Below are 13,322 nucleotides of genomic sequence, written 5' to 3' on the forward strand. Positions count from 1 at the left end.
ATTGCAACTTCTGCCTCCTGGGTTCAAGTGATTCTCCTGCCTCAGCCTTCCCAGTAGCTGGGACTACAGGTGCCTGCCACCACACCTGGCTAATTTTTGCATTTTTAGTTTCTGCCACGTTGGCCAGACGGGTCTCGAACTCCCGACCTCAGGTGATCCGCCCACCTCAGCCTCCAAAAGTGCTGGGATTACAGACATGAGCCACTGCACCTGGCCTACCTTATAATTTTTAGTTATCATTACTAGTAGTATTTAAAAGGAGACCTGGAGAGAAAAGGATGCACAAAATGAAGAGAGGTTGAAGATAAAAGGCTTGTTCATTTGATAGGAAGCAGATTCTCAAATGCCGTGAAGGCACAGAAGCCTTCCCTATGTAGAATTTACGTTCTAAAGTAGAGAGAAAAAACACACACTGGTTGAGAACTAAGGCTCTGAAGTAAGATTGGGTTAAAATCTGAGCAACAATTCGTGTGGTTTTAGGCGAGTTACTTAACCCTAGGAGGCTATCCTTAGCTATAAAATGAGGATAAAGCTTACATCTACCTCTTGGATTATGAATGAGAATTAATCACTCTTCCAATAAATATGTATTAACTATTTGTTATGTTATGTTATATTATGTTATGTTATGCTATGTTATGTTATGTTATGTTATGTTATGTTATGTTATGTTAATGCAAGACATTGCTCTTGGCATGAGGATACAAATAGTGAATAAGATACACAGGACCCTTGACTTCAAGGTGCTTCCATCCTAACAGGAAAGGAAAAACAATTAACAAATGAATATGTAATGTAGTATCAGGCAGTAAAACAGTCTAGGAAGAAAAATAAAACAGGGTAGGGTGAGGAATTGGACAATGTACTCTCTGAGACAGGGTGGTCAGAGGACCTGGCACTGTGACAGGCTCAATGAACAGTAGATAGTGTTTAGTTGACATTTTCCGGTCTGAGAAATCCACAGAAGCCAAGCCTAGGAGTCCTTTCTGATGCTCCTTGAGTAATTAGACTGGATTTGCACAATACAGGAAATCTCCATAGGGTAAACACTTAAACGGGGGAAAATTTATTCCTTTATTTGACAGGAATATATTGAGTGCCATCCTGTGCTTGGCTATGGGTAAATCAAAGCAAACAAGGCAGGGTGCCCAGTCTAGTAGGTTAAGACAAACAGGTCTCCCAGCAGAACGTCCATGTAAGCTGAGCACAAGCGCTGGTCATGAGGATCTCTGAGAAGATGACTCACTGCCCGCCTTTCTCAGCCCTTTGGTGCTGCACATACTACCCTGCCTCCTCTTTCTCCCCGGGTGGCCCAGCCCGCCCCAACACCCATTTGTTTCACGCAGTAGACATGCTAAATCAGGCCATACGCTGCCATCAGCTGGGTGGAGATCCTTACACAGATGACAAAGAAACATATCTGATCATGACATTTTCCCAAGCCAACTTCTGTCTGAGGACCCGGTATAGATTCCCCTTTTTTTCTCAAGCACTGGCTCCAATCCAGGAGCTATTTTTCGGGTGCCCCACTTCTTATGCTCCATTATGGGGTGCAAGTGGTGATCTCTAAAATCACTGCCCCATTTCTAGTATCTTAGGGAGATACTGTCTCTGAACTTTGAGGAAGATTCAAAGAATGGGAGCTACAGAGTATTAGAGGTAGAAAAGGCTCTTAGTGATGGTCGCACCCAACTTCCCCATTTTACAGAAGAGGCAACTGAGGCTAAAATAGGTGAAGTGGCTTATTTAATGTTACAAAAAGAATTTGTGGCAGAGCTGGTATAAAAACAGAGGTAGGAGAAGCTGGGAGACAACAGTCCCTTGTAATGTCAGGTTACACATTTTCATAACTTTGTAATGAAAACCTTCTCTCACTACATTTTGCCATAGAACTAAAAATTCCAAACCACAAACTCCCCCTTAATACTTTTCATCTAATATGATTGTGACCCTCTTAGCCTCTAAGTTGCGTTTCATATTTCCTGTCAGAGCACCTCCAACCAGGAATAGGAAAATGGCTTAACACATTATGAACCTATTATGTGGAAGGCATTATCTTAGGCAGTTTAAGACACAATCTCTCTGAGCAGGGAGACCACAAACTTGTCTGGAGTCATAGGGTCAGTAAATACACGTGTCTGACTCAAAAGTCCAGATCTTACCACAACACTGACAACACTGGCCTTCTCCCAAAACCTGCTGGCTAATTTAGACCAGTGTTCCCATTGTTCAGATAAGGAGAACATCACAGGCAGAGTGACTAACACAGTGCCTGGCACACATCATAGGCCCTCGATAAATAAAGGGCAATTCTCTGTCTTTTCCTTTAGGTGTCAGGAATAAACAGATTTGAGTCATTTGTCTTATGGGTATTTACTAATATTGGCTGTACATTCACAATACATGTATAATATACATGTAAGATACAAAAGTTTAGATGTATGTGACTATGTTTTATTTAGTAATTTTGTGAAATATTACAAAGTCTCTCTGCAGGTGTTAGCCTTACTTGTCAGGATATTTGGCAGAAGTATTTTCCTGCAAGAGAAATCATCATAAAAACTATCTTACCCAGGCAAGTGGGGTTAGGATTCTACTCAGTAGACTTTTCTACTCCAGAAATATTATGGGAAAGCAGATTCATAGTAGATCCCAGGATAGCAGCATCTCAGCCTGTTCAAGGAATCTCTGTCCAGTTTCCCTGGGGTTTCGTTCCGTGTTTTGGACTTGTCATTGTCTCTAAATGATTTACTGTTAAATCTCCAATAAATATTGTAGAGGTATCAAGAGTCAGGAAGTTGGCCGGCTGTGGTGGCTCACGCCTGTAATCCCAGCATTTTGAGAGGCCAAGGGGGCGGATCACAAGGTCAGAAGATCGAGGCCATCCTGGCTAACATGGTGAAACCCTGTATATACTAAAAATACAAAAAATTAGCTGGGCGTGGTGGCGGGCTCCTGTAGTCCCAGCTACTCTGGAGGCTGAGGCAGGAGAATGGAGTGAACCCGGGAGGCGGAGCTTGCAGTGAGTTGATGTCATGCCACTGCACTCCAGCCGGGGCGGGGCGACAGAGAGACATTCCACCTCAAAAAAAAAAAAGCCAGGAAATTTGGATTATCTTACATTAGAAACAGTGCATCAAGATTACACGGCACATGTATATATATGTAACAAACCTGCAGGTTGTGCACATGTACCCTAGAACTTAAAGTATCAAAAAAAAAAAAAAGAGAATTTGACGTCAAAATGAGAGACACAGGAATTGATGTTAGTAGGAGCTGAGTCACATTTGTAGGATCAGCTTTTATCAAAAAGGCCACAGACTCCTGGAACTGAAGTCCTTGTGATTTCCTCAGTTTGTTTTTCCTGAAATTCAAGTGTTCCATTTGTTACTTAAATCTGTGACTACTCCATTTCCAATAAATCCTTTGTCACCTGAAACAAAAACAGAAACAAAAACAAAACAAAAAAAAACGAAACAAACAAAAAAACAGAATATGGTAGAACTTTTGGTTAAACAAAAAATTTCTTGAAACTGAATATTCTGAAGGCCATAACTCATCGGTTTTAAAATGAGACCCTGAAGTCCTTGTACCGGGAGGCAAAGACCACCTGATGCTGGTGCTGAAATGCACCCTACTCGTCTTATGGCCCAAGCTGCCATCTCACAGACATGAAAACCAGACCCAGAGAGGGGAGTTACGCATGGCAGGGCCAGGAGAGAACCAGGTACACTAATGCTCTTGTGCAATTGTTTTAGATTCTCCTTTATATGCTCTAAAAGTATAGCTATTTTTTTTTTCTGCAGAGAAAATTAAACTTTAAAAGGCACAAATCACATGGCCTGTTTGCAACCTGACAGTGGCTGCTGGGATGCCCTACACTGAGGCTGCCCTTAGCTCCCAGGCACTTCTGCCCCTTTCTGCTTCAATTCTCACTCTCTCATCACCAGCCTCTTACACTTGTTCTCTGCCCCTCCCGCTCCCTGCAACAGACCCTGCCTGTGCCCTTGCCTCTGTGTGGAAAAATCTTCCTTCACTGCTTTGTTAGTAACTCCTGTTCAACCTTGGGGTCAAGCTGCACTTGCTCAGGAAGTCTTTTCTGATCTTCCCGACCATGTAAAATGTGCATATTACAGAGTATTTGAAACGCTTTCTTTATAACTCTAGTCCTAGATGCAACTTTCATTTGTTTATTGAATTACTTGATTTTTAAAATTCTGACTTCAAACTATACTACAAGGCTACAGTAACCAAAACAGCATGGTACTGGTACCAAAACAGAGATATAGACCAATGGAACAGAACAGAGTCCTCAGAAATAATACCACACATCTACAGCCATCTGATCTTTGACAAACCTGAGAGAAACAAGAAATGGGGAAAGGATTCCCTATTAAATAAATGGTGCTGGGAAAATTGGCTAGCCTGGATCCTTTCCTTACTCCTTATACGAAAATTAATTCAAGATGGATTAGAGACTTAAATGTTAGACCTAATACCATAAAAACCCTAGGAAAAAACCTAGGTAATACCATTCAGGACATAGGCATGGGCAAAGACTTCATGTCTAAAACACCAAAAGCAATGGCAGCAAAAGCCAAAATTGACAAATGGGATCTCATTAAACTAAAGAGCTTCTGCACAGCAAAAGAAACTACCATCAGAGTGAACAGGCAACCTACAGAATGGGAGAAAATTTTTGCAATCTACTCATCTGACAAAGGGCTAATATCCAGAACCTACAAAGAACTCAAACAAATTTACAAGAAAAAAACAAACAACCCCATCAAAAAGTGGGCAAAGGATATGAACAGACATTTCTCAAAAGAAGACATTCATACAGCCAACAGACACATGAAAAAATGCTCATCATCACTGGCCATCAGAGAAATGCAAATCAAAACCACAATGAGATACCATCTCACACCAGTTAGAATGGCGATCATTAAAAAGTCAGGAAACAACAGGTGCTGGAGAGGATGTGGAGAAATAGGAACGCTTTTACACTGTTGGTGGGATTGTAAACTAGTTCAACCATTATGGAAAACAGTATGGCGATTCCTCAAGGATCTAGAACTAGATGTACCATACGACCCAGCCATCCCATTACTGGGTATATACCCAAAGGATTATAAATTATGCTGCTATAAAGACACATGCACACGTATGTTTATTGCAGCACTATTCACAATAGCAAAGACTTGGAATCAACCCAAATGTCCATCAGTGACAGATTGGATTAAGAAAATGTGGCCCATATACACCATGGAATACTATGCAGCCATAAAAAAGGATGAGTTTGTGTCCTTTGTAGGGACATGGATGCAGCTGGAAACCATCATTCTTAGCAAACTATCACAAGAACAGAAAACCAAACACCGCATGTTCTCACTCATAGGTGGGAACTGAACAATGAGATCACTTGGACTCAGGAAGGGGAACATCACACACAGGGGCCTATCATGGGGAGGGGGGAGGGGGGAGGGATTGCATTGGGAGTTATACCTGATGTAAATGACGAGTTGATGGGTGCAGCACACCAACATGGCACAAGTATACATATGTAACAAACCTGCATGTTATGCACATGTACCCTACAACTTAAAGTATAATAATAATAAATAAATTTAAAAAAAAAATTCTTCCTCTCTGCTGTAAACTCCAAACCAATAGAGATGGTACCCAGAATGACACAGAAGTTCAATGACTGTATATTAGATAAATGAATTATAATCTGACCAGAAAGTTGGTATAGACCCTTCACACTGCCCAGGTTACTGAGGGTTTCTCAAGCACTGGTCACAGGCTGCTCAGTGTCCTCTGCGCTGTGTAAGAGCAAGGTCATGCTGCTATGTGTTGGGGTCACTGGTAGGTGCTCTCAGAACTCACCTGGATGCCTGGAGGACCTAGACCTCAGGGCTGATGCTTCTGTTTACATTGTCTTTTCTACATATCCACCTAACACACAATCAGGGCTCCTGCGAAGGTTTGGGGTTATATAAAGCTATTTCTGCTCTAATTCATCTCCTATCTCCAAATTCAGCCTCCTAGTTCATGGTAAACAGAGACTTTATTTGTTTTTAATATGACATTAGATTTCTGGGGTCCAGATGGTGGTTACACGTGTGTGTTCAGTGAGTAATACACTTATAATCTGTATACTTTTCTAGAAGTGTGTTTCATTTCAATAGAAAATGTGAAAACATTTTTAAAAAGCATTAACAGCAACTTATATAGTAATAATAAGAGACAAACAGAGACAGAGAGAAAAACAGAAGAGAAAGAGAGAAATCAAAAAGGGCAATTTAGGGGGGTGGTTAGATAAATCTTTGAGCAACCACACTAAGAAAATATTAAAAACCAAACAACAAAAGGAAATAAGATACAACTATATGCACTAACCAAAATTTATGTTCAACATTCATGTATTAAATGAAAACAGCTAGTCATAGGGCAACATGTATTATGATCCTATATAATAAAACAGAAAAGTCTAAGATATGCAATCAATTGAGATGTACTAATGTGTAGGTTTTTGCTCCTTGACTTTTTCTTCCACTCATGCACCCTATTAAAGAAAATTATATTTTTGCCCTTTGAGCTTTATAATTGTGCTACTGAACTAGATGTGTGCTGCCTGTGCGCTGTAAGCCAGGACAGCCAACATATCTCAAATCCACCTTTCCAAAGATATGGTTTCAGAGATATTTATGGGATAGAGGAGCAAGGTAGTTCAGGGCCTGGGGAAAGGCAGTTGGAGGCGAGGAACAGTGAGGCAAGTGGCGATCTGCAAATGCACAGTCGAGCTTCATGGCTCTTCATAAGAAGCATGTTCAGAAAATGGTGGTGTTAGCATAATCTGAGGGAGGAGCTTCTGACCCTCTGACATCAAAAGGTCGCCTCTCAGGCATTCTTACAGGCCCAGTTTAAGGGTCAGTGGTTTCAGCTTGAACTAGAAAACAACCAACACCAAGTTCTTAAAAAACAACAAGGGACCATCAGCATGGTAACTTATGTGTCAGGGATGTTCTCTAAAAGGAAGCCAGCAGATTGCTTAGCTGTGTGACTTTTAGCTACACAGGTTTTAAGATTAACTAGAAGTAAGTAACTAAAAGCAAGCAAGGCAGGTTAAGTTTGGTGAGCTTCATCAGGTTAGCTCTTGGTTTCAACTACATTCCTCCCTCTTGTACAAAGTCAGTAGAGTGACTTAGAGAGAACATTAGAACAGCTGGAGAAAAGAGGAGAGGTTTTATTCTTAGGTTAATTCCTGTGGAGCAGAGAATACTAAGATTGGGTAAGTACAGAGAGAATTAACAAGGGAGACAGAAAAACTCAAGTCATTTACATAACCAGTACCAGAATCAGGTGGGATTGAGGAGGAAAGGAGAGTAAGCAAGGAGAGAAAGAAATCAAAGAAGCCACAATGTCTGGATGTTAAGAACATTTGGGAGAGTTTAGTGAGAAGCTGATGAACAGCTATGGAATATGAAGGAATTCAAAAGGATAGAAATGGGGTTTTTAGAAGTATGCATTGGATTTTAAAGAGGATTCCCTACAATATTTTCAGTGCCGGGTTGGGCTTTGCAGATACCATTCTCTAAAGAAACCAGACCACAGGGAACTTCAGCACCCCATCCTCCTACATTGCAGGACCCAGTTGGTACAAGAGGGAAGTGTGGCCCTGGCCAAGGCAGTTCCATCCCTGAGTGGGTTTCCAGTGACTGGGCTGCAAGTTTAGGGAGTTTGGATGAAGGGATGGTGTGCTCTTTGTGGAGCTACAGGTGTTTAGACATTCAAAGGCAGCAGAGTAGTCAAGATGACCTTCTGCTAGTGTCCAGGGTTAATCCACAGAGACAGTTTAGAAACAAACACATGATTCCCTGCTCTTTTTCATTCATTCCTTTATACATTATTTATGCATCACCAAACATATTGTCTCCTATGAACCAGGCCTTGTGGGGTTGTTTTAAACACTTGTTACTCCTCTATTTTTTAATGTGTGTATTTTGGAATCTCTAGTTACAGAAGTCCACCCCAAATTCTCTAGAGCTAGCTAAGCAATGGAGAAGAAAGAGCTAACTAGGATGAGGGGCCCAGAATGGGACCCAGAAGCCCCTCACACAAGATTCACCTTCCTTTGGAGGTGGCTCACTTACTACCCGGACTGACCTGGTGTATAGCTACCCACTTCAGGGGGCTCCTAGCCTCTTCCCTCAGGCCTTCAACCTATAGTTTCAAGAGAGCAAGCCTGTCAGATGAGAAAATGTAATTCATAAAATCCTGCATGGGTTCAAGCCCTCTGCACGGTGGTGGGGACATGGTCCAGTGATACTCCTGAGTGGACACAATTTCACAATCCCTCCAACACCCAGGAAGATGAGAGTCTCTTCAGGGTCAATCCCGCTCTGAGACTCATCAAAGGGCAGCACAAAAACAGCCCCAACTCTCAAATCTCCATTATCAGATGCTTCTAACTTGCATGGGAAAGTTTATTCACAGCATTCTAGAAGGCATGGGGCTCCCAGGCTGGGATTTCACCAGCTCAGTCCACTTGTTCATGTTCATGAAGATCTTTCCTCTAGCTGAGAAACAAGAGTAAGAAGAGAAAGACGCAGAAGAGTGCCTGATAGAAAGCATAAATATGGACCAAACAAACAGACAGAAAATGAATTGCATTCAGAGCTTTATTCATGCCAAAGTTTGGGGATTGCGCTAACTCTGGCAGGCTGCCTTGGTAGAGAAGCAAAGCACAGAGGCGAAGTGATGAGGTTCTACCTCACTGGCAATAACAGAAAGGGGGCCAGAAGCTGGTGTGTTTTCCAGAAGGGGTAGCTGGGCAGTGCATTCCTGAGTTGAGCTGTGGTATGTTTAGCAGCAGCAGTCATCCTCATGGTCACAGCATGCAGGACCTCGGGACCTCATGGGGATGATTCCCAAACAGCAGCACCCAGAGCCACAGCACCCAGAGCTGCCACATCCACAGCTGCAGCCACAGCCCCCAGAACCACAGCATCCAGAGCTTCCCGAATTGTCACAGCAGCCAGACGATCCTGTGTTGCAGTCCTGGGGCCGCTGAATCCAGCGTCTCAGGGGACTCACGCCGAAGGTCCGGGGAGCCAGACAACAGTAGCTGGTGGAACAGGGAGCAGAGCATGGGTCAGGGGCACAGTACTGGGAGGTTGAGCCACTTGCAGGAGCTTGAACGTAATAGCTCTGGCAAGGAGAAGCACCCTGGACACAGCACGTCTGGGTCTGGCAGGGAGCTGGACTTTTAATGTAGGTCGTCTGGCAGGGAGCTGGGCACTTCACGTAGGTTTGGCAGGGAGTTGGGCATTTCACATAGGTCGTCTGGCAGGGAGCTGGGCACTTCACATAGGTTTGGCAGGGAGCTGGGTATTTCACATAGGTCGTCTGGCAGGGAGCTGGGCACTTCACGTAAGTTTGGCAGGGAGTTGGGTATTTCACATAGGTCGTCTGGCAGGGAGCTGGGCACTTCACGTAGGTTTGAGTCTGGCATGGAACTTGGTACTTCACATAGGTTTGAGTGGGGCATGGAGCAGGGCCCGTCACACAGACAGTTTTGGTCTGGCATGGAACTGGGCATTTCACAGAGGCACCATTGGTACCCTGTCCAGCCCCTAGTCCCGAGCCTTTCACACAAGATGGAGGGAACTGTGGCTGCTTCTGCTGGTCACACATTGTTCTGTGGCTTTGCAAAATCTGTAAAGAAAGGTTTCATTAGAACTATATAACTATGAAGGTTTCTAGGGGAAACCTTCAACATCCCCTTTGAATACAGTGATTTGCAAGCAGGGCTTTCTTGAGAAGGATGCAGACATCCAGAGGCTGTATACTTGGCAGGAGGTAGATTCAGAGCCAGGGACTCTCAGCTCTGCTCCTGTGCCTGTACCTGGCTATGTGGCTTGGTACAAGTCACCGCTCATCTCTGGGCCTCAGTCTCTATATTGGGAAATGGAGGCTTGAAATGGTGCTGCCTGTGTTTCCACCCAACTCTCCAAGCCTCCCCTCATCTTACTTCAGTGTCTGCATTGTGAATTACCCTTTGGAAACTGCTGCTCCAAGATGATTGCCCCCTGCCACCAATTCTCTCCAGGGTGACTTCCCCTCTTCCTCCTGCCCAGACAAGGAATACCCAGGAAAGGCAAATTTGTGTCAATGGACCCTGAGCCAACATGAGCCTCAAGCTGTGCCCGGTAAGGAGCAAAGAACAAGGCTAAAGTTTAGCAGGTTTCCACCACGTGCTCCCCGAACCAGCTGGACTATCAGTTGGCCTCATTAGCCCATGGACCCAAGAGAGGACTGCACAACCATACTCAGCTAAGGGGATGGGGAGCCAGTTCTCTAAAGTCCCTTCTTACACAGGAATACCAGCTCGTCTTGCCCCCCTCCCTTTCCTCTCACACCCCAGGCTCCAAGTTTCCCACCAGCATTGCCTTCAGCCTCCTTCAGCAGATTTCCTCAGTGTCTAGTCCTCACTCACCCTTCATCCCATAGCTCTCATTCCACCCCAGCTTCACCAAGGCTCTGTTTCTCACCATGTCTTTATCCAGTATAGAGACTTACCCTCTTTGCTGATAGGAATAAGACTGGAAGAAGCCAGTGATCTGAAAAACTGGCAGGTGGGGAGACCTTTTATAGGGCAGCAATGAGGCAATTTAATGGCATCTAAATGAAGCACCAGAGATCACAAGGAGGAGGACTGGCATTGCATTGGCAAGATTCCTCCCCAGTATGCCTGACTCCTCAGTCAGAGGCAGAGCATGTCTGTGCTTGACACTGGGTTTTCCCAAACACTAGATAAATGATTCCTGTTCCCTTCTTCAGGAAACAAGTCAGTCTCCTTTTCCTAGAAGTTATGAGTGATGCCTATGTGATCTGTCTCTAATGAAGCTGTTTCTAGGTCACTTGAGTCTTCAGGACTTATCCAAGGTATAGTTAGATTCTCAATTTTTCATACACTGTGCCAAAAGCTAAGTGTAGCTTAGATAATCTAACTAAAATTCAGAATCTAATCTAAAGCTAAGTGTAACTTTTGGCACAGTGTATGAAAAATTGAAAATTGAACTATAGATTCACTTCACTTCACTCAGCCTAACTGAGTGTTCTGTGGGCTTCCAAGGTAACTTCTGCTGGTCTAGGTTGCTGAGCAGTTTGGCCCAGTGGTCTCTGGCCCAATATGACAGCAACACCTCCAAGAAATGGTTTGTTTCGTGTAATATCAGGTTATTCTAGGTTCATTTGGAAACTGGGTGGGTGCTTGATGATCCTAGGCTCCAGGCTGGGGTCTAGACTGCCTCCCTTCAGCCTTCTCATGCCCCTTAGGCTCCCCCATTCTTACCTTTCAGGACCTCACTACCAGGCTTCAATTCCGAAGAACGCTGAGCAGGGAAAATTCCAGCCAGATGAACACTGTGTGATAACAACAACAACAACAACAACAACAACAATAATAGAATCTAAAGTTTATTTGAATACTTTATATATAACAAACAATTCATGAGGAAGTACATTTACAGAGATACACAACTGAGGCCCTGAAAGATTAAGGGAGTTACCCATCATCACAAGCTGGTAAGTAAGGAAGCCAGACCTCAGATGCAGGCAGTCTGCTTTCATAGATCATGATCTTTATCACTACAATATGTTGCCTTTTATTTCTGAACATGGCATTGTCCTTGAATCCCTGCCTCTTTTCTTTTCCACAATGCAGAAGATGTAGAAAGAGAGATGGGAATATTATGTACTGAGCACTTACTGTGTGGTGGATACTGTCCTAAGCTCTTTGCCTATGTTATTTCATTTGATTTTGAAATAACTCTATGAGACAGGCTTCATTAGCCCCAATTTTACATAAGAGAAAACTGAGACCCAGAGGTCTATTTCACCAAGGTCATCCCATCAGTAGGTAATGGAGGGACATTGGAACCCAAATCTACCCAACTCCAGAGCCCATGCTGCCCCCACTGAGCTGTATCGGGTCACCCACTGAAGAAGGTTGTCTTGAGCCTAAGCCTAGCACTGGTCCAAATAAATGTCAATTCCTTAGATAAGCCAGTGCAGGCTCTACCGTGGCCTCTATGGCCTCTCAGGTAAATGGTTCTATTGTATTTGTACATAATAGATCCCCACATTTCCCAGGACCCATAGGCTTTAAGGCCTCTACATTTCCTAAACAAAGAGTTTGCAAAGACCCACTAATTCACAGACCCTCCCCCACGCCAAGTCAGGTCTTGCAAAGTCTTCCCCTGAATACTTTAAAAAATCTCCCCAACCCCGCCTACCAGCCACCCCAGCCTCTGGTACCCAGCACTCTGCTCTCTATTTCTACGAGATCAACATTTCTAGATTCCACATATAAATTAGATCATGCAGTATGTCTATCTATGCCTGGTTTATTTTGCTTAGCATATTGTCTTCCAGGTTCATTCACCTTCTCACAAATGACAGGATTTCCTTCTTTTTATAGGACTGAATAATATTCTTTGTGTATATATAGCATTTTTAAGCATCCATTTATCCTTTGATTTACACTTAGGTTGATTCCTTTTATTGCCTATTGTGAATAGTGCTGCAATAAACATGGGAATGCAGATATCTCTTCAACATTACTGACTTCAATTTCTTTGGATATATGCCTACTAGTGTGATTGAAGGATTATATGCCAGTTCTATTTTTAATTTTTGAGGACCCTCCGTACTGTTTTCTACATGGCTGTACTAAATTGCATTCCCACCAATGGTGTACTAGATTTTATTTCCTCCACATCCTTGCCAACATGTTATCTTTTATCTTTCTAATTTCACTTACCATAATGACCTCCAGTTCCATCCATGTTGCTGGAAATGACAGGATTTTATTCCTTTTTATGGTTGGATAGTATTCCATTGTGTGTTCATACTCCGTTTTCTTTATTCATTTGTTCACTGATGAACACTTGGGTTGATTCTGTGTGTTTGCTATTTATTGTAAATAGCACTGCAATAAACATAGGAATACAATTATCCCTGTGATATACTAATTTTCTTTCATTTGGACAAATACATAGTAGTGAGATTGCTGGATAATGTGATAGTTCTATTTGCAGTTTCTTGAGACACCTCCATACTGTTTCTCATAATAGCTGCACTAACTTACATTCTCGCCAATGGTGTATGAGTTCTCTTTCCTCTACATCTTTGTCGTCATTTTCGTTTGTTTGTTTTTTGATAATAGCCATTATTACAAGAGTGAGGTATTATTTCATTGTGGTTTTGATTTGCATTTCCCTGGTGATTAGTGATATTGAGCATTTTTTCTAGAC

General features: G+C 43.0%; 1 protein-coding gene across 1 annotated transcript; it reads right to left on the bottom strand.

Annotated features, from left to right (window-relative positions):
* Positions 1 to 8,868: 8,868 nt before the first annotated feature.
* KPLCE (KPRP N-terminal and LCE C-terminal like protein) lies at positions 8,869 to 10,651 on the bottom strand. Its single transcript, XM_071071397.1, has 3 exons — positions 10,585 to 10,651; positions 9,403 to 9,720; positions 8,869 to 9,348 (listed from the first exon to the last, which is right to left on the bottom strand). The coding sequence occupies exons 2-3, from the start codon at positions 9,697 to 9,699 to the stop codon at positions 8,869 to 8,871; spliced, it is 777 nt and encodes a 258-aa protein (XP_070927498.1). The 5' UTR covers positions 9,700 to 9,720; positions 10,585 to 10,651.
* Between the last annotated feature and the right edge of the window lie 2,671 nt (positions 10,652 to 13,322).

This window comes from Macaca nemestrina, chromosome 1 (genome assembly GCF_043159975.1).
Source record: "Macaca nemestrina isolate mMacNem1 chromosome 1, mMacNem.hap1, whole genome shotgun sequence".
NCBI classification, from domain to species: Eukaryota; Metazoa; Chordata; class Mammalia; order Primates; family Cercopithecidae; genus Macaca; species Macaca nemestrina.

What these genes read in the sequence shown, in the direction of transcription:
- KPLCE (XM_071071397.1), bottom strand. Translation starts at nt 9,699, where the DNA reads ATGTGTGACCAGCAGAAGCAGCCACAGTTCCCTCCATCTTGTGTGAAA. An exon ending in CTCCCTGCCAGACGACCTAT is followed by an intron (nt 9,349 to 9,402) that starts GTGAAATACCCA and finishes GCTCCCTGCCAG; the next exon opens with ACGACCTATGTGAAATGCCC.